This window comes from Oncorhynchus gorbuscha, linkage group LG08 (assembly GCF_021184085.1).
Source record: "Oncorhynchus gorbuscha isolate QuinsamMale2020 ecotype Even-year linkage group LG08, OgorEven_v1.0, whole genome shotgun sequence".
NCBI classification, from domain to species: Eukaryota; Metazoa; Chordata; class Actinopteri; order Salmoniformes; family Salmonidae; genus Oncorhynchus; species Oncorhynchus gorbuscha.
Genome location: NC_060180.1, coordinates 40,619,176 through 40,644,378, shown reverse-complemented (window position 1 = coordinate 40,644,378; position 25,203 = coordinate 40,619,176). Strand labels below are relative to the sequence as shown.

At 43.7% G+C, this 25,203-nt stretch overlaps 3 protein-coding genes across 10 annotated transcripts in view; 2 read left to right on the top strand and 1 right to left on the bottom strand.

Moving 5' to 3' along the window:
* vwa5b2 (von Willebrand factor A domain containing 5B2) overlaps window positions 1-6,304 on the top strand; it is a 33,057-nt gene extending 26,753 nt beyond the window's left edge. For 5 of the 6 annotated variants that reach the window (XM_046359472.1, XM_046359475.1, XM_046359470.1 and 2 more), the window contains 5 exons: window positions 988-1,125; window positions 1,470-1,598; window positions 1,799-1,885; window positions 2,046-2,281; window positions 4,938-6,304. In XM_046359472.1, the coding sequence (XP_046215428.1) occupies window positions 988-1,125; window positions 1,470-1,598; window positions 1,799-1,885; window positions 2,046-2,281; window positions 4,938-5,726 (1,379 nt within the window). In that variant the 3' untranslated portion in view covers window positions 5,727-6,304. The remainder of the gene's footprint in view (window positions 1-987; window positions 1,126-1,469; window positions 1,599-1,798; window positions 1,886-2,045; window positions 2,282-4,937) is intronic. The other variant, XM_046359471.1, reaches the window with a different exon arrangement.
* LOC124041654 (dol-P-Man:Man(5)GlcNAc(2)-PP-Dol alpha-1,3-mannosyltransferase-like) lies at window positions 6,237-15,103 on the bottom strand. The gene is given in 10 exon segments (XM_046359477.1): window positions 6,237-7,869; window positions 8,106-8,250; window positions 10,398-10,474; window positions 10,670-10,875; window positions 11,060-11,180; window positions 11,398-11,426; window positions 11,428-11,559; window positions 11,748-11,895; window positions 12,234-12,333; window positions 14,716-15,103. Coding segments are annotated over 10 exon segments (1,299 nt in total). The 5' UTR covers window positions 14,900-15,103; the 3' UTR covers window positions 6,237-7,712.
* LOC124041655 (mitochondrial ubiquitin ligase activator of nfkb 1-A-like) lies at window positions 14,151-24,654 on the top strand. 3 transcript variants are annotated; one of them, XM_046359481.1, is made up of 6 exons: window positions 14,151-14,286; window positions 20,694-20,863; window positions 21,344-21,431; window positions 21,590-21,710; window positions 21,996-22,227; window positions 22,426-24,654. In XM_046359481.1, the coding sequence occupies exons 2-6, from the start codon at window positions 20,747-20,749 to the stop codon at window positions 22,936-22,938; spliced, it is 1,071 nt and encodes a 356-aa protein (XP_046215437.1). In that variant the 5' UTR covers window positions 14,151-14,286; window positions 20,694-20,746; the 3' UTR covers window positions 22,939-24,654. The 3 variants fall into 3 exon arrangements, with proteins under 3 accessions (XP_046215437.1, XP_046215436.1, XP_046215435.1); XM_046359480.1 differs by lacking the exon at window positions 14,151-14,286 and adding an exon at window positions 15,340-15,500; XM_046359479.1 differs by lacking the exon at window positions 14,151-14,286 and having other exon boundaries at window positions 19,672-20,863.
* Window positions 24,655-25,203: the final 549 nt, after the last annotated feature.

Genomic DNA, 25,203 nt, shown 5'->3' with positions numbered 1-25,203 from the left:
TTGATTAGTTGAGTACAAAGGGTTATACTACAAAGCAGGATCAAAGAGTTAGCCAGCTAACTTGCCTAAATATTCTGATGTAACTTAATTTCTTTGAAACATAAGCTTGAAATGGATATGGTGTAATTGAATCAACAAACGAAAACGCAGAATCAGGTTATTGGCACACTTGATAAAGATGAGCAAAAAAGACTGTGTAAAATAAATAACACAAATAGTAAAGCTACAGGTAACTGCCAGAATAAAGGAAACACCAACACAAAGTGTCTGAAGCAGGGAATTTGGCACCAGGAGCCAGAACAGCTTCAGCACAACTGGGAGTGTCTGGAACTCTGTCGGAGGGATGCAGCACTATTTCAATGGTCTTGAAAACAGCCAATCATTTTGACCCCTATCTTTTTGAGAGAACAAAAGTACAAAATCTCTTTCTCTGAGCAATTGTAGTAGTATAAAATAATATCATTTTCCTATTATTTGAGCACGCAATGGCTGCGTTTACACAGGCAGATGAATTCTGATCTTTTACCACTAGGTCACTTGCCACAGGCAGGTAGCCTCGTGGTTAGAGCGTTGGACTAGTAACCGAAAGGTTGCAAGATCGAATCCCTGAGCTGACAAGGTAAAAATCTGCCGTTCTGCCCCCGAACAAGGCAGTTAACCCACTGTTCCTAGGCCGTCATTTAAAAAAATAATTTGTTCTTAACTGACTTGCCTAGTTAAATAAAGATCAGCTCTTTCCACAATATCTGGGGAAAATATCAGAATTGGGCTGCCAATATAGCTCAGTATTTTTATTATTTATTTTGTAGTCTTTTTGCCTATCTTTAGACCTGACTGTATCTAAGTCTCACTTTTATAATGAACAAGAAAATCTATAGTTATTTCTTGTTGCTTATCAAAGTTACACGGCTAACTAATTGATCCTGCTTTGTAGTATACCTGTCTCTAAGTGTATGATTGATTGTATGCCGTACACTTGTTTTGCAGGGCCTGCTAAGCGGTACCGTATGAAAGCCATCCAGACCAGTAAGAGCTGTAACATCATCTGTACGTACACAGCCTTTACTGCCACTGACGCCAACACCAGCAAGGGTCCATCAGACACTGTGGAAGTGAGAAACACCGGTAACACTTCAGACAGTTCCACAGTCACAGCAAACCTGAAAACACATGGCCTAATTTGACAATATGTATGGTAACTGAAGTCTGTTAAACGGTATCGATCAAATTTCAAACAACTAAAATGTATTTTATACAGCCCTTCTTACATCAGCAGTTGTCACGAAGTGTTTTACAGATACCCAGCCTAAAACCCCAAAGAGCAGGCAATGCAGATGTAGAAGCACAGTGGGTGGGAAAAACTCTCTACAAGGCAGGAACCTAGGAAGAAAGAGAGACAGGATCCAGGCTCAGAGGAGTATGGTTTGGATAGCAGTGGTGTGTGGTGACTGGTATCCCGTCATGTGTAGGGTTGCGTTTGGGGAACAGACGGAGCTCCCAGGCAGGCAGTCGCAGACAGAGGGCCTACTCTGTGGGACTGGGCCGACACCCCTCCAGCAGAGACAGTGAGGAATTTGAGGACACCTGGAACTCCACAGGTAAACCTACAACGCAATAATCCTAGTCATTAGTAAACCTGCAGAGGTCAAATGGTATGTATATGTCAATGCCATGATGTCAGCTAAACAATTAACATTTACATTAAAGACATTATATATATATATTTTTTTTAAATAGACATTACAGACATTTAAGCTACCTGACGGGTAACACATTTCCATACAATAATGAACTCCAGGTCTTGTAGTAGACATGCTGTTTGGTTGTTTCCCAGACAAGGATGATACTCCTGCCTCCCCATGCAGCCTGAAGTCTTGGGACAGCAGTAAGTGCTATTACATTGGCTGAATCTATAACCGAACACTTCGATCCACTCGATTACTCAATATCCGAGTTCACGATTGGTTTCACTATAACCCCTCTTACAACCTGTTGTAATAAAGCCATTCATTACTGTTGATCACACCTGTGTGCCTCTCTCTCAGGTGCAGGGGGAAATCCCTACCCTGCCAGTCCCTCAGCCGTGTCTGGCACCTCCTCCACCCGCTCCCAACGCTCAGTGGAGAGCAAGTCTGTGGAGAGGTTCTTTGGCTCCAGATTCCCTCTAGGCAGACTAAGGTCATCTAACTCCTCTGGGAAGCAGGCCCCTCTGAAGGGCCACTGTCTGTCTGCTGAGGCAGAGAAACGCACAGACACGGAGTCCCCAGACTACCTCCCTCTGGTGAGACCACTGTCCTCTCGCCACATTATACGGTCTGTGCCTGAAAGGACTTTGGCCTCGATTCAATCAGATCAAGCGTTAACCGACGATAGCAGACACCCGCATAGTGGTGGTCGGAACTGCATTGGAGCCGTCAGATGGGTGAGCAGCTGCTCTTGCGGTCATTGTCACAAAGCCACACCTGTCCCACTCGTGTTAGAAGTTCAGAAGGAGAAAGTATAGACTGTATAGAAATAATGACACTGAAATGGAAAAATAATGAGGATTTCTATCATTCTATTTGAGGTGTAAATTACATCTCACATTGCAGTTTTTGAACTTGTAAACAAGTTTACATGGGATTGACTCCATGCAGCCAATGGCAATGTCCACTTTAGGTATAATCCCAGGAGCTACTTGTGGATTTGACAGCTCTAATGCAGTTCCACTTCCGACACTGTCAAAACAACCGCGATGTGGATGTTGGCTAAAGTGGATCTGACTTAATCAAGCCCTTAGTGCAATTGTATTAAAGGGCAATTCCACCCCTTTCAACCTAATATTCATTATCTCCAGCATCATACCCGTATCTACACGTAGGTACATACCAGTATAAACAGTGTAGTTATTCCCTCCGCAAGACAGTCAAACAAGCGAAATCTCGGGATAAATCAAATCAAATCTTATTGGTAACATACACATGGTTAGCAGATGTTAATGCGAGTGTAGCGAAATGCTTGTGTTTCTAGTTCCAACAGTGCAGTAATATCTAACAAGTAATCTAACAATTCCACAACAACTACCTAATACACACAAATCTAAAAGGGGTGAATGAGAATATGTATACAAGTATATGTACAAGTATACAAGTATATACAAGCCTATGTGCAATAGATGGTATAAGGTACAGTATATACGAACATATGGGATGAGTAATGTAAGATATGGAAACATTATTAAACTGACTAGTGATTCATTTGTTAAAGTGGCCAGGGTCTCAATGTAGGCAGCAGCCTCTCTGAGTTAGTGGTTGCTGTTTAGCAGTCAGATGGTCTTGAGATAGAAGCTGTTTTTCAATCTCTCGGTCCCATCTTTGATGCACCTGTACAGTGTACAGGTGGATCACACCTCACCTTCTGGATGGTAGTGGTGTGAACAGGCAGTGGCTTGGGTGGTTGTTGTCCTTGATGATCTTTTTGGCCTTCCTGTGACATCGGGTGCTGTAGGTGTCGTGGAGGGCAGGTTTGCCCCCGGTGATGCGTTGTGCAGACCGCACCACCCTCTGGAGAGCCTTGCGGTTGAGGGCGGTGCAGTTGCTGTACCAGGCTATGATACAGCCCGATAGGATGCTCTCGATCGTGCATCTGTAAAGGTTGGTCAGGGTTTTGGGTGACAAGCCAAATTTCTTCAGCCTCTTGAGGTTGAAGAGGCGCTGTTGTGCCTTCTTCACGACACTGTCTGTGTGGGTGGACCATTTCAGTTTGTCTGTGATGTGTACGCCGAGGATCTTAAAACTTTCCACCTTCACTGCTGTCCCATTGATGTGGATAGGGGGGTGCTCCCTCTGATGTTTCCTGAAGTCCACGATCATCTCCTTTGTTTTGTTGAGTGAGAGGTTGTTTTCGTGACACCACACTCCGAGAGCCCTCACCTCCTCCCTGTAGGCCGTCTCGTCGTTGTTGGTAATCAAGCCTACTTCTGTTGTATCATCTGCAAACTTGATGATTGAGTTGGAGGCGTGCATGGAGATCCTTGATGAAAACCTGCTCCAGAGCACTCAGGACCTCATACTCGGGCGAAGGTTCACCTTCCAACAGGACAGCGACTCTAAGCACACAGCCAAGACACAGGAGTGGCATCGGAACAAGTCTCTGAATCTCCTCGAGTTGTCCAGCAAGGGCCCGGACTTGAACCAGCCCAAACATGTCTGGAGAGACCTGAAAATAGCTGTGCAGCAACGCTCCCCATCCAACCTGACAGAGCTTGAGAGGATCTGCAGAGAAGAATGGGAGAAACTCCCCAAATACAGGTGTGCCAAGCTTGTAGTGTCATACCCAAGAAGACTCAATGCTGTATTCCCTGCCAAAGGTGCTTCAACAAAGTACTGAGTAAAGAGTCTGAATACTTATGGAAATGTGGTAAGTTCAATTTATTTTATTTTTTTGCAGAAAGTGATAAAAACCTGGTTTTGCGTTGTCATTAAGGGGTATTGTGTGTAGATGAGGGGGAGAAACGATTTAATCAATTTTATAATAAGACTGTATCGTAACAACGTGGGGAAAGTCTGAAGACGTGTTCTGTGAATAAAAAGAAAAGCTCCTAAAAAGTCCTACTGTGACATCCTTGAGAAGGATAAAAAATAATTTGCAAAACCTGCACCGAGTTTCTAGCCAGGGGGAGAGCATTTTCCTGTTCTCTGCGATCTGGGTTTCAAAATCACTGTTTAATGTTTTTACTTTTGATGACAACAAAATTGCACTTTCTAATTTGATATTTGTACTACAAAACATAGAAGTGTGTCAATTATACATATGTAGGCCATGGTATGGTGCTGGATATAATGAATATGAAAAGTGGTGGAAATGCCCTTCAAGTACTCTACCGATAATGAATCTACAAGAAGTATTTAGAGGTGGATCCCCGATTTAAGAGTTAGTATCTGGTATCTCCTCCACAGGTGCGTCTCCAGTTGGCCTCTGGGGCCTTCCTCCTGACAGAGGTCTACTCTGACTGTATCCAGATCCCCCTGGACCGTCTGAAGAGGGCATCCCCCTACAACCTCCACCGCAGCAGCCTCAGCCCCCCCTTCCGCTGCACCTCCCCCAACGCCCCAACAATCCCCTCCTCTACCACTACCACGCGCCCAACTGGTACCCCCCTCCACCACACCACCACTACCAAGCCTCCTAGTCTCCCCCATCACCACACCTCTACTGGTACCAAGCCCTTGGGTGGCCCCCATACCCCTGACGACCCTCCACTAATCCTGGACCCCCGACTCTGCAGGAGACACTTCTCCGACCGGTGCCAAGAGCCCCTGACGACCCTCCCCGACCCCCCTAGCTCCGAGGAAGGCTCTCCTGACACGACAGGTGGCCCTATCCCCCAGACCACCCAAGCAGACAGCGGGCGCGGCTCAGAGACTGACGTCTGTGAGGGTTCTCTGTTGGATCCAGCAGCTCCAGACCCCCAGGGGAGCGATCAGCTAGCTCTGGGGGACCTGGAGGGCTCGAGCTGGGCCACGGCCGTGGCTCTGGCCTGGCTAGAGCACCGCTGTGCAGGGTTTTTCATGGAGTGGGAGCTGGTGGCAGCCAAGGCGGATTTCTGGCTGCGGGGCCAGGAGCTGCCGGAGGGGGTGGACCTGGCCGGGCTGAAGGGGGCTGCCAGGCAACTGTTTATGCTGCTCCGCCACTGGGACGAGAACATCCAGCTCAACATGCTCTGCTACAATCCCAACAACATGTGACCACATAGCCACCATGTTAAAACTACCACAATATGCGAAATGACTTATTACCGTCACGACAACATTTGATAGTTACCAGTGCTTTCTCCTACTAGAACTTTGGTGCAGTTGCCTCCTACCTGGAATCATTTGTTTTTAAAATCAGGTTCAGTTGAAAAATGGCATTTGCACCTCTGGTTGCTAATATGAATGAGTCTGTGCCCAGTCTACATAAAAGAAACAGATTCCATTTTCCCCAGTGCCAAGATCATTTAAAAGCCATTGACTTAGGTAAATTGAGACTTGACGGTGCAAACTCTACTTGACTAACCCAAGAGGCCTTTAAGTACACCATATGAAACTACAATATGATCATGTAAAGCTTACATTACTTTGATTTAGTAGATTTAGTCACTGCTCTATTTTCTCTCAGCTGAATGGCCTATTAACTGGGTAGTCTGTCTAACTTGCATTAGTGTAGAATTAAATTACTCAAATGTATGCTTGTGAATGAATGACATTTAATTCAAATTTCTTTAGAGATATGCCTTTTATTTTCACATCTTTATCAACAGAATAAAACACACCTTTGGAATCAATCTCGGTCTTCATGTGTAACACAAAACAGACATGCAAATCAAACACACAAACATCAGCAAACAAATATGAGCACTAAATATCACCTATGGCAGCTCATTAAAGAACATTAACACTTAAAAAGGGACAGTTTCCTACTCAAGATTAAAAGGAAAGTACTGCAAAATTACGTGAATATGTTGTCACGCGGAACTATCCATTTAAGCCTATTCTTGGACTAAAATAACCTCAGTGAGTGTTTCGTCCAGGTGTAGGCTTAATCTGGGTGCGGGAAATGGGCCTCATCTATTTAGTCTAGTGCACACACTGATCCACATTCTCTGAAAGAAACTATTAGAAAATAAAAACAATAGACAGATATTCATGACAGTCAACAGTTTAGTTCTGCATGGTCATATTCTTATATGAAATGACATATATTATTACGTATTTGCCTATGATAAGCCTTGTGCTAGCTAGGCAACGTCATTCCTATTGTGCCCAATGGGCGGCACCAAAAGCTTATTGCAGAGAACGGTTCAATTTAAAGCGTTCATTAATAAGCAGTAAAGTAAAACTTCCCAGGTATGGAGTTGAGGACAAACAGAAATATTTAATATAATAATATATGCCATCTACCGGAAGCTTTTAACCAAAACAATTTACAGTCAAGCGTGCAACATTTCTTTTAACGTATGGGTGGTCCCTGGAATCGAACTCACTATCCTGGCGTTGCAAGCGCCACGCTCTACCAACTGAGTTAGAGGACTAGAATCTATTGCAGAGAGGACAGTTCAATTCAAAGCTTTGTCAATAAGTAGTAGCAAAGTAAAAATTCCCTGATACGGAGTTAAGACAAACGCACATAGAAACCATCTTTACAACAACAAATGGTCCAGTATCAGAGGTTCAGAACAGCTGGTTGCCAGCATGGGGACCGAAGAGTTTCTCACTCGATTATCCACAAGACCAGATAATACTCCACAAGAAAAATCACGGGCTAAAAAGGTAGTTGACACAAAACAAACTGTAAGCAAGAGATCCTTCCTTAAGATGTTCTAGACGACACAGCAAAACATTCAGCGTTTCTCCACACCACTAGACTCCCACTCTTAGATTTGTATTATTTCATTCTTTAACCTGAGAATCCTAATTGTTTTCAGCTTCCTCCCACGCCACAAACCTGCACGACTGCCAAATCGTAATACACCCCCACATGCAGTCTCACTCAGTCCCTTCTCTCACCTGTATGTACCGCTATACGCTAGCAGAGCTACAGCGAAGTGGGTAGCAACAAACCGATGCGTTTAAAGACAGACCCCACTCCACCTCAATAACCCCCTGTGCGTCATGAGGAAATAGGCAAGACACGGTGAGGCGAGGGGTGAGAACCAGCCTAGGGTGGACGGGAGGGTCCTCTAGGGGCTAATCTTACTGGCTCTTGGCATTCTCTCCCTGGCGGGCTGGGGGCCGGGCGAACCACAAGGAGAGCAGCATGATGAGGTGACACAGGTGGAGGGCTGCTGAGCTGTATATGGTAGACGGGTAGGTGTTCCATGACAGCTCCACCAGACCCAGGATCAAAACCCTGCCCACAGAAAGACCAGATAAGACATAACGTGAGAGGACAATGAGTGACGATAACAGGCCTTTTGACCCATCAAGGCTCAGAATGTATAGTAGACTAAAATTAGCAAATGTTCCCAATCCTGCATACGCCTGAAAACTACATGGATGTACATTTTCACAAATCTTAATTGACGTTGGAAGTTAGGACCCTTCCTATTTCTACACATCACGGCCAAAATCCCCCCCCCCCCTTACCGGAGTAGGTGAGCCAGCTTCTTGACCCCTCCACTCCAGAGCAGGAAGGGTAGGGTGTGGAAGTACCAGACATAGAACTGGTAGTGCAGCGAGCGGCTGAAGCACATGCCGATGAAGTTAGACGTGAAGAGGATCAGCACCATCTGTGATAGGCTGTTAAGGTCTCTTATACAGTGCATTCAGAAAGTCTTCACACCCTTTGACTTATTCCACATGTTGTTGTGTTAGAGCCTGAATTTAAAATGGATTAAGTTGAGATTTTGGGTCAATGATCTACCCCACAATGTCAAAGTGGATTATTATTTAATTTTTTGCAAATGAATAAAAAATGAAAAGCAGAAATGTCTTGAGTCGGTAAGTATTCAACCCTTGGTTAAGCCTAAATAAGTTCAGGAGTAAAAATGTGCTTAACAAGTCACATTATAAGTTGCATGGACACACTCTGCGTGCAATAAGTGTCTAACATGACTTTTGAATGACTACCCCATCTCGGTACACCACACACACAATTTTCTCTGAGGTCCCTTAGTCGAGCAGTGAATTTCAAGCACATATTCAACCACAAAGACCAGGGAGGTTTTCCAATGACTCGCAAGGAAGGGCACCTATTGGTAGATGGGTAAAAATAAAAAACACACGTTCTTCCTAACTCAGCTGCCGGAGGGGAAGGAAACCGCTCAGGCATATCACCATGAGGCCAATGGTAATTTTAAAACAGACTTTAATGGCTCTGGAGACAATTGAGGATGAATCAACAACATTGTAGTTTCTCCACAATACTGTGAAAAGGAAGCCTGTACAGAATATTCCAAAACATGCAACCTGTTTGCAATAAGGCACGAAAGTAATACTGCAAAAAATGTGGCAAAGGAATATATTTTTAAATTAAGAAGCAGGGTCGTGTTTCAGAGGACGCATGGCTCTCGACCTTCTACACCTTTTTCTCCCCAATTTCGTGATATCCAATTAGTCTTGTCCCATCTCTGCAACTCCCCTATGGACTCGGGAGAGGCGAATGTCGAGAGCCATGCGTCCTTTGAAACACGATCCTGCCAAGCCGCACTGCTTCTTGATACACTGCCGGCTTAACCCGGAAGCCAGCTGCACCAATGTGTCAGAGGAAACACTGTACAACTGGCGACTGAAGTCAGCTTGCAGGTGCCCGGACGGCCACAATAAGTCTCTCGAGCGCGATGGGGCAAGGACATCCTGGGCCAATCAAAGCTTTCCCTAACCCGGACGACACTGGGCCAATTGTGCGCCGCCTCATGGGTCTCCCGGTCACGGCCAGCTGTGAAACAGCCGGGGATCGAAGCCAGGGCTGTAGTGATGCCTCAAGCACTGCAATGTGCCTTAGACTGCTGCACCACTCGATTTAAAAATTGTCTTAAATCTATGGCAAGACTTCAAAATGGCTGTCTAGCAACAACCAACTTGACAGAGCTTGAATAATAATTGAAAAAAAAGGGCAAATATTGTACAATTCAGGTGTGCAAAAGTCATAAAAAGACTTACCCAGAAAGACACACAGCTGTAATCACTGCCAAAGGTGATTCTAACATGTATCGACTCAGGGAGTTGAAAACTTATCTAATGAAGATATATTAATGTCTTACTTTCCTTAATACCTTTTTCTTCCACTTTGACATTACAGTATTGCGTATAGATCATTGACAAAAAAAATACAATTAAATACTTTTTAATCCCACTTTGGAACAACAAAATCTTGAAAAAGTGAAGGGGTGTGAAAACATTCTAATATCTATATAACAGGCACAGTTGTTTGTATGTTCGTATTTGGTGTGAAAACGTTCTAATAACTATATAACAGGCACAGTTGTTGTTTGTACGTTCGTATTTGGTGTGAAAACGTTCTAATAACTATATAACAGGCACAGTTGTTGTTTGTACGTTCGTATTTGGTGTGAAAACGTTCTAATAACTATATAACAGGCACAGTTGTTGTTTGTACGTTCGTATTTGGTGTGAAAACGTTCTAATAACTATATAACAGGCACAGTTGTTGTTTGTATGTTCGTATTTGGTGTGAAAAAAACATGGAAAAAATATAAACACAAAGTAATTGGGTTTTCTACCCATCTCCACTAATAGCCATCTTTAGTTACAGCTCTTAAGATATTCACTGGTACTTTATGGCCATAGAGACAGACCTTATTAAATAAAGGTTAAACAAGTCCAAAAGAACAAGATAACTGTGTGTTTAGAGATACAGAATAACACACCGGTACTGCTTCTAGTCATGGCTCCAGAGACAGACTGAGGAAAGGATATGATCTGAGGTGAGTTTCTGTGTAAGGAGGACTCTCTTGCCTGGCTCCTTCAGCAGTTCCACGATGCTCTCTTCAGGCCTGAGGAGAAACATGTGTTGGTTTAATTCAACAGAGCGCGCACCTGGTTAACAACAAAAAGCAGAGATGGCCAGACCTAAGCATTGGTGTACAAATATAATTTAGGCTGTATCTCCTTTTAGGCTCCACTAGGGCCAAGAGTTTTGGCCTGACCATGAACATCTTTGGTGCTAGAGATAACCCCAGTAGCCTCACCTCTTCCAGCGGCGCAGGGCAAATAGCAGCAGGGCTAGCAGGTGGGCGGCCAGGAGCACCAGGTGGAAGTAGCGACTCAGGAACAGCCACTCCGGCAGGAAGCGCCAGTTCACTGTCCATGTGAACATGAACTGACGACCCAGGTCAAAGGCCCGGGTCATATAACCAATTGGATTCTCCATCAGGAAGGGTAGGCCCAGCAACAACTGTGATGCGAGAGAGAGAGAGAGGTGAGGTGGAGTAGAGATGGACAATCAACAGAATGGAAATAGAGTACGCAAATCCCTAATTGTCCACACAGTGTGAAAAGTGGATGGAACGCTGGGGACAAGAGGCATCTGTGAGTAAAACTTAAATGTAACAGTTGAAGCAGATGAAGGAGGTCCAAACCTGGATGGCAGCACAGAGAGAAAGCTTGGGTATGGTCCTCATCAGGCCAAATTCAGACAGCAGCAAGAAGAGAAGGCCCGGGGCAAACAGGAGCACGTTCATCTTCACAGACACTGCTAAACTGTCCACAGCAGAGGTAGAGGAAGTTGTCATTCAGACCATGCTACCACAGTTAGATGTTGAGTTCAGCAACTCAGTTCTGCCAATCTAAATTAGAGCTTTATTATCATGAAAGGTGTCCCATATTTGCCCGCACACTGAACCAAGTTCAACTTCGGTTTGATCATTTCAGTTTAACTGAGCTGGGCTCCAGCTGTGCAGAACCAGGGTACACTTGCCTGTAGAGCCCGCAGCCCAAAGTCCAGCGGCCGTCCAAGAAAAAAATTGACGGCCCCAAACAACATCATCATGGCCACGGGGTCGTTGAAAAGACGCAGGACGAAGATGGAGTGGATCCGGTAGGAGGCACAGCACACAAAGAAGAACACATAGGGAGGAACCTGGAGAGGAGGAGTCAAAATGGCCCTTTTTAAAAAATCATGGAATAGATTACAGTATTATAAAGTGGTGAATTCCAATTTGCAATAAAAACTAAATATATTTTGGCTAATGACAACTAGCTAAGTACCAAAGAGAAACAACGTCACCTTGGACAACAGTGTACAAAGGAATAAGTGTTGCCTCTCACCTTCTTGGTGCGGTGGTATATCCGGAAGACGAGTAGCAGAGTGAGCAGGTAGAAGACAGCGAACAAATACTGGGCCAGGCGGATATTCACCCCATGGTTGGTAACGTAATACAACGCTGTGAACATGTACACAAACCCTGCTGGGTACCTGGAAAGGTAGGTTCAGAAATCAGTTTCAAGACTGCGCTCTTGTTCACGTCAAGACACGTCCGACTGCAGGCACGCACAGACACACACAGGGAAAAGTGCAAGGCTTTGTCGTGGGTCTGGTGAAGATTCAAATGTATGTACAAATTCAGGTAGGTCCCTTCGTTTCATTTGCTTCCTGGAGAAAACAGGAAACCATTTCCGTTGCAAAAGGTTTTGCAACAGACACGTTTAGCAATGGAATCCGGCTAATGAATACATCCCTGGGGTTGCCAATACTGGTATTGGAACCTGGTTCCTTAACTTGTAGAGTACCACGTATAGGGTAGTGGAACTTACACCAAAGGGCCTGTGTCTCCTTTGAGCTGGGTGTAGTCGTAGGTGCCGTTGATGACTCCCTCTACCTCATCCATATACGCCTTCCAGTCGATCTCTGTGTCTGCAGGAGAAGACATTCACCAATGAACTTGTCATATACATTCAACAAATGGGGTAAATGATGTGGATGAAGGTACCTAAAGAATCAGGTGACAGTAAGAACAGGTCAGCAGCAACTACCAAAGAAATAAAAATCAAACAAGAAAGAGGGAAACTGAAGTTATACATTAAAAACGGTGATATGTGAATTTTCCCATATGTGGTTATACCTTGGCTAGTAGAAAGGGTTGGAAGCTATTTTTCAATTTACCTGTTCTTGCTGATACTTCCTTCGTTCTCAAATCGGAAGAAAAGCATCTTATAAACGTCTATGTTGAGTTACAGGTGGTTCTCCGAAAACCAGAGAATATTTTGAAAGGTAGTAAAATCAACATTTTGTATCGAGTGAGAAATGCCTGGACTGGGTGTAGATCTTTGTTTTGGTCGCACTGTGTGATGCACTATCATCTGCTTCTACAAGTGGCGATGGTGCATAAAAATGACTCGTTCCTGCAAAGATGTTGGGAAATGAAAGATGTCTGGCAGCTAAAATGGCGATGGAATGCCTCACTGTGAAAAACGTTGATTTTACTTTCTTAATGAATACTCTTTTTTTGGAGAACCACCTGCAGCTGAACACAGACACTTATAAGATAGACTTTTCTTCCGAATCGAGAGAACGAAGCATCTACAAGAACAAGTTACTTAAATTACTTCTGACCCTTCCTACTTGCTCTCAAGAACCCAAGGGATTCTACTTTATACCAACGGTTCTCAGCTATAAGCACTGGTGGGACCATGTGAACTACAATCCTGACACTCTGTTTCAACATTTAGAAACCTAAATAATAAGTAATTGCTTGTGATACAGTTTTCCAAACGTATGGAACTTATCTTTCATTTCAGCAATAAAGAATATTTAGAATAAAAAGAGATTAACTTACTGTAGCAGGTTTGCACAGTTCCATACCGCTGTTTACCTCGAGCCAATTAACTACACTTCCTCCACAGTTACACTTACATAGGTGTTGAGCACGCTAGATAGCACTGGTGTCGTCTGTAATAAGCGCTGTAACGTGGAGATATGTCCATGTGGGAAAACAAACCATAACTCTATATAGCAAAGGTGTGCAGTAATTTAACAGATATGTTGCCAAACCATACCGCAAGCGATGTATTTTAACGTCAGAACGAGTGTCTGGGATCTTAACAAAAGTCCTCCAGCAGAAGATACTACAGTCAATAGGGGCCAAAGCAGTTAGGCGAGTCTATGAATGGGTTAGCCTCTGTAGTGCCAACTGTCAAAGTGAATTTACAGACGTGGTCACGGTCCCTTGTGATGTTGCCTAGTATGGACGAAATATGTAGCTCTCAATAGCTGTGGCAAGTTTAAGTGTTGTTGCCAGAAGAAGCATGTATATTCTGGTCGGGGGAACATTAATGGCCCGTATGCGCGTTCTTAAGGTTAACACGCATCACTTGCGGTACGGCTTTGGAAACAAGGAACGTTGCTATCTTCATATCAGCGACAAATATACAAAAATAATAAAAAATGGTTAAATTATAACATTATAATTATTTTTAGTGTTCTCACACAGCCATATTTCCATGTTACATCGCCCGTTTACGCAAGACAGATGAAAATCCACCTGTCCTAATTAGTGTAACAGTATAGCTTCCGTCCCTCTCCTCGCCCCTACCTGGGCTCGAACCAGGGACCCTCTGCACACAGACAACCCTCGAAGCATCTTTACCCATCGCGCCACAAAAGCCGAGGCCCTTGCAGAGCAAGGGGAACGACTACTCCAAGTCTCAGAGCAGTGACGTTTGAAACGCTAACTAGCTCTCCATTTCACACCGGTTGCACTAGCATGCTCTGAACGCCAGTGTAACTGTAACTGGGTAGGGAGAAAGTGTACTGTCGTTCGCCAACTGGAGGCACACACAGCTTATGAATCAGCGCAGGACTGCTGCAGTAAGTGTATATTTTTTAAGTTTATTGCCGATATGAAATATAAGGGGCATAGATTACAAAAACGGGTTCGCAAATGATTGTTGATGTTTCTAAACCTTAAAACACAGCTTCGGAATTGTAGTACAGCCAAACGTGGCGAAGTTAACGACTGAAAACCATAAGAATAATAAGGGTTAAAGAGTTGAATATTAGGCATGCTAGTAGATACCATAGACTTGCAGTCGTTGTGCTAAGGTCAGTTAACATTGGCTCGCGAAACTACCACTACCTTCCTTCATACTGGACATATACATACACCTGGTATCCATGAGTTCATCTGACTCTGGGAAAGTAGATAAAGGCCCTCAATGTTAAGGACCTCATTGCCAAAATCTCGAAGTATCCTTTTAAGGCTAGCCGCATGCTCAAGCTAAACCGCTAGCTACTTACATGCTACTTTTTGTATGACCCATATGTTTATTCCGATCTCCAGGAACCACAGAACAGAGGCGACAAGTATTGTGTACTCCGCCTGGAATAATATCAAATGTTTCTCCTGCCATAGTTTTCGAAGTGTCGCCCACACTCGAGACAGTGGACCAGGTGATGATTTTTTCTTCACACCTCCTGCCATTTCGGCTTACGCTAGCTACGTGGCGCAGCAGCAACAGCACATTAGTAACCCGTCACATGATTCAGTATAGCGTCAACCAGTCGTTGGGGAGTTCGTTTTGCATGACCCGGTGTCCCGGGTGGGAAGAGTTTGTACATTTTACACCATTCCATTGGTCAATAAAGATGCCACCGAGAAAAATGTTTGTTATTGATATTTCATTCTCACTGAAAGCAAGCCAAAGACGCGGCAGATGTGCTCTCTGTGCGCTATTTCTAAACTTCCCTTAAATTTAGTTTTTGCGTATTTTACTTTTGGTTTTATACACCAGCTTCAAACAGCTGAAAATACAATATTGTTTATGGAAAATATGTTTCACAGCGGTTTAAATGGTATAATACTTGCTTGTTTGGTCACAAACTGAAATTAGACAAAGGATTCGAATTTATGTGTCCAGGAAGGCGGAGCAATTTCTTTACAGTGCATCTTTAAGTGAAACACCCAGGGAACAGGGCCATATTGGCTTCACCCGAAGATGCGTCGTTTCCAGGAAGGAGAACATGTCATGTGATCAAAACAAAAAGCCAATTCTTCTTGCGAAGACAACAGGTGTTTTTGAAAGGTAAAAATGTACAATACCGATTGATTATGTCAGATTTGACCCTTTGGCTGTTGCAGAAGAGTGCACAAATACTGTTGTCATGTTATGGTCTAACCTTTGCGGACATTTAAGACGATATTTTAGAGGTCAATGGCAGGTCTAGCTAGCAAAATATTTCAATTCGCTAACAAAACATTTGCTTGCTAGCTAACCAGCTGTAATTATTGTTTATATCCACTCTGTGGGCCAACAACTTGGATGTTTATCGAAGAAGGTATCTGAGATGGCATAATGTCAATGTTGAACGTGATATTTTGTTAAATGTAGTTCTGGGCCGGCTACATCTTAGAACTGGCTTGAATGGTTCTGCATGGTTGTGCAATGTGGGGGAGATGGCGCTGCAGTGGCTAGCTGCCATATTACGGGCTCCTGACCGATTATGCTACTTTTTTTGTTCATAATATTTCCGCCATCGTTACCAATGACTGAAACCGCTTCTGGACATCGGGAACAGCAATCACTATCCTCGATTTAGATGAATATTTATTAATCAAAGAGTCTGGACCAGGCTCGAATCACCTGGACTCAAAAAGGAAGGGACGGCGCAAGAGAGGCAAACGAGCTTACAATCACTAGAGAACTAACTAGACGAGCTCCATTGGAGTCTATCCTATCAACTGGAAGAATTGGATAATATACAGTACCAGTCAAAAGTCACACCTTCAAGGGTTTTTCTTTATTTGTACAATTTCTACATTTGTAGAATAACAGTAAAGACATTAAAACTATGAAATGACACATTCGGAATCATGTAGTAACCAACGGTGTTAATCAAAATATATTTGGAGGCTCTTCAAAGTAGCCAACCTTTGCCTTGATGACAGTTTCACACACTCTTGACAACTAGCTTCATGAGGAATGCTTTTCTAATGGTCTTGAAGAAGTTCCCACATATGCTGAGCACTTGTTGGCTTCTTTTCCCTCACTCTGCTGTCCAACTCATCCCAAACCATCTCAATTGGGTTGAGGTCAGGTGATTGTGGAGGCCAGGTAATCTGATGCAGCACTCTATCACTCTCCTTGGTAAAATGGTCCATACACAGACTGGAGGTGTGTTTTGGGTCATTGTCCTGTTGAAAAAAAAAAGATAGTTCCACTAAGTGCAAACCAGATGGGATGGGATGATGTATCGCTGCAGAATGCTGTGGTAGCCATGCTGGTTAAGTGTGCTTTGAATTCAAAATAAATCATCTTGACTGGCTGTGTGGCAGCTGCTTGGCATCTGACCGCAGGGCACTACAGAGGGTAGTGCGTAGGCCTGATACATCACTGGGGCTGCGCTCCCTGCTGTCCAGGGCCTCTATACCAGGCAGTCTTTGAGTAAGGCCCTAGAAATTCTCAGACTCCAGCCACCAAGTCATAGACTATTCTCTCTGCTACCTCACAGCAAGCTGTACTGATGCACCAAGTCTGGAACCAACAGGACCCTGAACAGCTTTTACCCCAAAATCATAATACTGTTAACCAAATAGCTACACAGACTAACTATTTATCTGCATTTAACTCTTTTGACTCATCACATACGCTACTGTTTATTGCCTAGTTCCTTTATCCCTACCTATGTACATATACAGTATATCACAAAAGTGAGTACCCTCTTCGCATTTTTGTAGATATTTGAGTATATCTTTTCATGCGACAACACTGAAGAAATGACACTTTGCTACAATGTAAAGTAGTGAGTGTACAGCTTGTATAACAGTGTAAATTTGCTGTCCTCTCAAAATAACTCAACACACAGCCATTAATGTCTAAACCGCTGGCAATGAAAGTGAGTACACCCCTATTTGAAAATGTACGAATTGGGCCCAATTAGCCATTTTCCCTTCCCGGTGTCATGTGACTTGTTAGTGTTACAAGGTCTCAGGTGTGAATGGGGAGCAGGTGTGTTAAATTTGGTGTCATCGCTCTCACACTCCCTCATACTCATGGGGAATTCAGTTTATATTCATCAAAAAACATAACTTAGAACAGTGAACCTTTTTTTTGTGGGATACACAAGGCAATTCTAGGTGTTATCGCATATTTTGTTTAAACTATCCCCAATTCAATGGAATTGCAACCCTCTGCATGCACAGTGCATTCTTCCATCACATGTACAGCTGATTCTCAAGATTTTGCACACTAATGAGATGCTATTGAGCCCAAACAATTACACTGTCTGAGCCTAGGACTACATGCTTTCTGGTAAGTTTTGATTACAATATTGGGTGGGGTGAATATATTTTATGACATGCATGTTTTTTTTTGTTAACTAGTAAATAGTAGCCTACGGCAAAGTGTGTTATTTGCTGCTGCTCTTTAATTATTTGTTTTTCTTATTGCATACTTTTTTTGTGTCTATTTTCTTAACTGCATCGTTGGTTAAGGGCTTGTAAGTAAGCATTTCACTAATATTGTATTCGGCGCATGTGACAAATAACGATTTGATTTATTGGAAGAGATTTCGCCTAGCATACACCCCTCCAACCAGGCATACTTTATCTACTCATTTGCTGGATGCAGAGTTCAAGTGAAGGAAGTAAATCATAGAGAAAGCAGACTGTATTGCAATCATCTCTGATAGGTGGTCAAATGTTCGTGGGTAAGGAATAATTAACTACATCTCCACTCCTCAGCCAGTATTCTACAAGAGCACAGACACAAGAGACAACAGACACACCGGTCTCTAAATTGCAGATGAGCTGAAGGCAGTCATCAATGACCTAGGACCACAGAAGGTATTTGCACTGGTGACAGACAATGCTGCGAACATGACGGCTGCTTGGTCTAAAGTGGAGGAGTCCTACCCTCACAGCACACCCATTGGCTGTGCTGCTCATGCATTGAATCCGCTCCCCAAGGACATCATGGCACTGAAAACAATGTATACACTCTACAAGAGAGCCAAGGAAATGGTTAGGTATGTGAAGGGTCATCAAGTTATAACAGCAATCTACCACACCAAGCAAAATGAGAAGAATAAGAGCACCACATTGAAGCTGCCCAGCAATACCTGTTGGGGTGGTGTTGTCGTCATGCTTGACAGTCTCCTGGAGGGGAAGGAGTCTCTCCAAGAAATGGCCATATCACAGTCTGCCGATATGGACAGCCCCATCAAGAGGATCCTCCTGGATGATGAACTTTGGGAGAGAGTGGTAAGCAGCCTGAAACTCCTGAAACCTATAGCAGTAGCCATTGCACAGATTGAAGGAGACAACTCCATCCTGTCCATTCATCTGCTTGCAGATGTAAGAGAAGAAATCCGTACTACCCTGCCCACTTCACTGTTGCTCCAAGCAGAGGAAATTGCAGTTTTGAAATGCATCAAAAAGTGTGAAGTTCTGCCTGAAGCAAATCCACGCCGCAGCGTACATGTTGGACCCCAAGTATGCTGGCAAGAGCATCCTGTCTGGCGCAAAGATTAACAAGGCCTGTGGTGTCATCACTACCGTGTCTCGCCACCTTGGCCTGGATGAGGGCAAGGTTCTTGGCAGTCTGGCGAAGTACACTTCTAAGCAAGGGCTTTGGGATGGAGATGCAATTTGGAAGTCGTGCCAACATATCTCATCAGCCACCTGGTGGAAGGGACTTTGTGGATCTGAGGCTCTTTACCCTGTTGCCTCCATCATCCTCCAAATCCCACCAACATCAGCTGCCTCAGAGCGCAACTGGTCCTTCTTTGGGAACACACACACCAAAGCACACAACAGGCTGACCAATGCAAGGGTTGAAAAATTGGTGGCCATCCTGGCAAATTTGAGGCTTTTTGAGCCTGACAACGAGCCATCCTCAACACGGTTGGAAAGTGACAGTGAAGATGAGGCCTCAGTCTGATGTTCAAGAGGTGGACATTGAGGAGGTCCAGGGACATGGAAGCCGGAGAGAAAGACAATCAAAGCTTTATTTTCTAGACTATCATTTTACAGATGTTGAGAACGTTTTGGGGAGATGCGATGGATCATTCGATATTCCCTTTTGTTGTTGAGTGAAATCATCCCATGTGAAGAGTCAACTCATTTAATTAAAGTTCAATTTGTAAAAATAATATTATTTTTTCATTTGGAAGGATTTAATCATTTGCAATTATGTCTACTTATAAGGTAAAAGGTTTTTGTCTCCATATGATATGGTAAATATATCCAATTCAAAAACCATCTACATTTTAAATGGTATTAATATTAATTTGCATATATTCCCATTAATCCCCACGGAAAGTTTCCACCTCTGAATATTCCCCAAAATGTGCAACCCTAGTTACAACACATTTCTGGTGGCCTTCTTCTGTTATACACAGGTGTTTGGCGCGTGCTAGATGGCTAATCAGAAGAGGTGGTTGTCACTGTTTTTCCGTCTGTCTTCCGCAGTAACATAGAGATATGGCTGTATGGGAACACTAACCCAATGAAGGTGTGTAGTCATTTAACCTTTTTGTTTTTAGAAAAGTATTTCTCGCTCATATGAAAAACCGTAAGTGATCCGTGCTCACATTCAGACCGACCGTTGGTGTTCTTTACGAAAGTCCCATGGGAAGAAAATACCTTCATCAATAGGCCGTTAATTTGTTATTATCCAGCTAAACCAGTTCTAGTTAGCCAAGGAATGAATGTAAAGACCGTGTCAACCACCTGAAAGTCAATAAATGGTATTTGAACCCAAGCGCCTTTATCATATGACATCTAGAAAGACTGATATAGGTACCCCATTCAAAAAGGTAGCTATAATGCCACCTACACAGATTGTAAGTCATCAATGAAATGAAACGCATGTCCAACTTTGTTGTGCTTGTGAGTGAAGGCACTGAATATGCAAATAGACATAATTATCTGTGTTATACTATAGTATAGGATTATGATATATTTGAAATGTATTTTCTTAGATTATAACGTAGTATAACCTAACCCAATCAAATGTGAATACCCAACATATTTTTGTGCATCTTTGCATTCTGAGTAGCCTAATCCAGTTTACTGTGCTGAAAATAAATAGCAACCAGCGTTCTCTGACACTGTGCTGTCAAAATAAAATTATAGACATTTTCAAGCATTTCACTGACATTTCAAAGAGAATCGTGCAGCTGAAGATTTAATTGTAGCTTGTCTGAGTGACGCATGGCCCCCTTGCTTTCATGCTGAAGAACATCCTTCATATAACTTGTCTGTTTCTGAACTGTAGGCCTGTTACCAAGGGGGTGAGAAGAGACGGTGTGGAGTGTGTGTTGGGGGGGGATGGAGGAGTTTCCAGTGAGGACGGTGGAAGGGCTGTGTCTAGGCACCAGCTTGGCTATATCTGGTTTCTTCTACTACGTCTACAGGAAAAAGAGGAAAACGGTGGACAAGCTCAATGTTAGTAGTGTGCCCTGTATCTATTCCTTCAGACTACGGCCTAGATTCAATCTGTAATGTTAGTAGTCTGCCACGTATCTATTCCTTCAGACTACGGCATAGATTCAATCTGTAATGTTAGTAGTCTGCCCTGTATCTATTCCTTCAGACTACGGCCCAGATTCAATCCGTAATGTTAGTAGTCTGCCACGTATCTATTCCTTCAGACTACGGCCCAGATTCAATCCGTATTGCTGAAGATCCACATTATAGCGCGATTGAAATTTAAGGCAACGTTCCCACATTCAGTGACTGCATGCTCCATATGTCGTCTCAAATGGAAATGACCTTTTAAATTTAAATTGCGCTGTTCTGCGGATTTTCCGCAACATGAATTGAGTCTAGGCCGTAGTCTTTACACATTGTAAATAAAGTACAAAACTAATTTTCAGACATGGGGATTTTTTTAACAGAAATGACGGTATTTGCTTGATGTTTCAGGATGCACCACAATTGACTTTGGATGGGAAACTGGCAGACCTTTTGAACGTGACACCGGGAAAGTGTCTGCAGTATGTTGTCATTGAAGGTAGGCATATGGTTATATGTCAATGGGAAACATTTGAGTGTATCACTAAGATCATTGTATTATGATATTGACTAGACTCTGTTCTCTCACTTATTGGTGTGATTGGGCAGTTCTTAGTATAATTAATGTCTCTATCCATTGTGTGTGTGTGTGTGTAGGGGCAGTGCAGCCTCTGGGGGAGCCTTTGAGGAGTCAGTTCCAGGAAGGCACTGTGGGGGTGGTGCAGAAACTCATGCTGAGGGAACACAAGCTGGTGTGGAATAACCTGTCTCGCACCTGGTAGAAACACTCCTGATTGACACTCCAATTGTAATGTGAAAGACTAGTATCATCTGTATTACCACATTGAATGATCAACTTTAATAAGACTAGGACCGTCTGACATCAAATGCACACTAGCAGTGAAGTTAACATGTGCACGCTTGGCTCTGTACTCCAGTATTTTGGATTTAAATGTTTCATATGATGCAACGGTATTTGAAGTGATTTTCAGATTTGTTTTAAAATGTAGAAATTAAACCACTTGATGTATATCCCCCCCCCCCCCCCCCCCTTCCTGTGTAGGACGGACAGTGAGCGTGTGCTGCACCAGAGGGTGAACGCGGAGCCCTTCAGCCTGGTCGGGTCGGACCAGGCCAACGTGAGGGTGCTGTGTCCCCTGGAGGCCTCGGGTCTAGAGATGGAAATCATCCATGAGAAGTTCCACCAGGCCACCTATGGTTTTACCGACATCATCGGGCAGTACTTCAGTGGAGAGAAGCCCAAAGGCCAGCTGGAGACTGAGGAGATGCTCAAGGTGAGGTTTGAGTACATTTTTTTTAATGTAGCAATATCACTGATAGATTACTTATGATAAAACAATGTATTCATTCCCAGAATTCCACAATAAGATCCCAAAATGTTCTATTGTGTTTAGGGTGAGGGAGGTTACTATTGCCCCTAAATAGTGAGAGTGTGTTGCTCCATAATCCAATTAGTCTTTCTGTATTTCTAGGTTGGCGCTACTCTGACAGGTGTAGGTGAGCTCATCCTGGACACCGACCGGGTGCTGAAGCTCCGCCCGCCCACTGACGGCTCTGAGTACTTCCTCACCACGGCAGACTTTGAGTCCCTGCGGCTGGAGCAGGAGGGCCAAGCGGTGGTCTGGCAGGTCCTGGCCTCTGTGTTCGCCCTGGCCGGGTCAGCCATCCTCTTCTGGTTGGGCCACCGCTACTACCGCAGCCTGAGGGTCCGCTGGGACCAGGAACGGCTGAGGAGGGAGTTTGAGAGGTTGAGTGCTGGTGGGACGGGGGAAGGGTCTACGGCTGGGGATACACAAGAGGGGTCTGGGGAGCAGGCACCCTTGGAAAACGCCTGTGTGATCTGCCTGACCCAGCCGCGTAGCTGTGTGCTGCTGGAGTGTGGGCATGTGTGCTGCTGCTACAGCTGCTACCAGGCCTTGCCCCAGCCCACCTGCCCCATATGCCGGCAGGCCATCAAGAGGGTGGTGCCCCTCTACCAGGCCTGATGCCCAGCCTGGGAGTAGAACAGATGTGTGTTCTCATGGTTGGTCTATGTATGTATCCCCTGGGGTGTTGTTACCTGTACTCCTAGAAAGACAAGGTCAAGGTGATAGAATGGAGACATTTTATAATTTACATTTAGGCTGGTTGTAAAACCTTGAAGATGATTCTCCACATAGAGGCAGAAGGACCGAACTCTACTGTGATGATAACAGTCACCCTGAAAATACAACTTTGGAGAACCGAGGAGAGGCCTAAGCTAGCAAGATAGAGCAGGACATGCACACACTAGTCCTTAAACCCCTCACAATGTCAGAGAGAGACCAACTCTTGATAGACCAGGCAAACCATCCCTGTACTTATTACATTGTAATAATCACCTGAATGCTTGTTGGCATTCTCAACACAAATAGGCTAGGTGACGCTACTGTATTAACAAAATGTGAATCTTTGAGATTTGAAGCACTTAAATGCATATGTATTATAAAGCTAACAGCTGTTGAGTTTGGTTTTGAATAGTAAATACATGTTTATATACTGAACAAAATATATAAATATACCGATTTTTACTGAGTTACAGTTCATATGGAAATCAGTCAATTTAAATCAATTCATTAGGCCCTAAACTATGGATTTCACATGACTGAGCAGGGGTGCAGACATGGGTGGGCCTGGACATATGCACTTGGGAGCCAGCCCCACCAACTGGGGAGCCAGCCCATCAGAATTATCCCCCCCCCCCACCCCACACACACAAAATGGCTTTATTACAGACATATTCCTCAGCACACCCCCAGACGAAGAAGCTGGGTTTGGAGCTCCTGGGCACGTGGTCTGTAGTTTAGGCCTGTTGGAAATACTGTCAAATTCTCTAAAATTACATTGGAGGTGGCTTATGGTAGAAAGATGAACATTCAATTCTCGGGGGCAACACCTTTGGTGGGCATTCCTGAAGTCAGAATGCCAATTGCATGCCCTACCTCAACTTGAAACATCTGTTGTGTGACAACTGCATATATTAGTGGCCTTTTATTGTGCCCGGCACAAGGTGCATCTGTGTAATCATCATGCTGCTTAATTAGCTTCTTGATATGCCACACCTGTCAGGTAATGGATTCACTTGACAAGGACAAATTCTCTTAACTGGGATGTAAAGCAAATTTGTGCATTTGAGAGAAATAAGCTTTTTGTGCATATGGAACATTTCTCTGAGCTTTTATTTCAGCTCATGCAACATGGGAGAAACACTTAACATGTTAAGTTTATATTTTTGTTCAGTATAGATACTGGGAATGCAGTTCTCTCATAATTAAAGTGTGCATATGGATAGTGTTTACGTTTGAAGTACTATCGCTTGCTTTGTGCCTTATTTTCACTCCTGCTGTAAGGAGGGGGTCGGTCGTTCCACCAATTTTGATTTTTGTTGTAAAGATTCCTGTCAAAGTGCTTTGACGGGGTGGAAGGTTGTTTCCAACAGGGAGGGGGGCAATTGAATGTGAGCTTGAACATTTCTAGCCTATCTATGGGTAACAGGGTTGGTGTTTTATGCTTGACCCACTCTGTTTTCCAGCACAAAATACCAGAAAAGGTGCAAAGAAAACAGTAGTACCAGCTCACCTGGTATTTACACTATGAAATTACTACTAAATGTTCCATATTGAAAGATGTATTGAATTTTCCATGTGGTCTAAAATATTAAAGGGCAATTAATTTATAACAGGCTTTAAAAGTTCTATATTTGTACTTTAAGATATCAAAGGGATGCAAAGGGCACTAATTTCTCATTGACTGTGTAAATCATCTGATCACACTGAATTTGTGATAACCCAATGTTGAATATTGTCAAAGTATAGATTGTTTTATGCAAAGGTTTAACCTGCTTAAACCGACAGTAACCCCCCCCCTGTGAGACACTGCTCTTTTTCCAGGTACACCAATGTACTCTGAAAAGTTTGCTGTCTTGAGTCAACTATCCTGCTATTTCTGTCATCTCTAATAAGCACAGGGGAGGAATAGATAGAAAGCCACCTACAGAGTTTTGGGGCACTACGGTAATGGAAAAGTTAAGAAAATAACTGGCATGCGTGGGTTGGGTGAGGGGTGAGTGAGGAGCAGGTGGGGGATTAGGTGTCGTAAATCTTCCTGGGGGAAGGGGGGCAGTCTGAGGGAATCCTTCATGAGCTCCCCTGGCAGAATAACAGCTGTGGCGCTTGGGGGTAACTTAAACCTCAACATGTCATGATGCTAAAGACAGGAATTTCTTCAGGTTT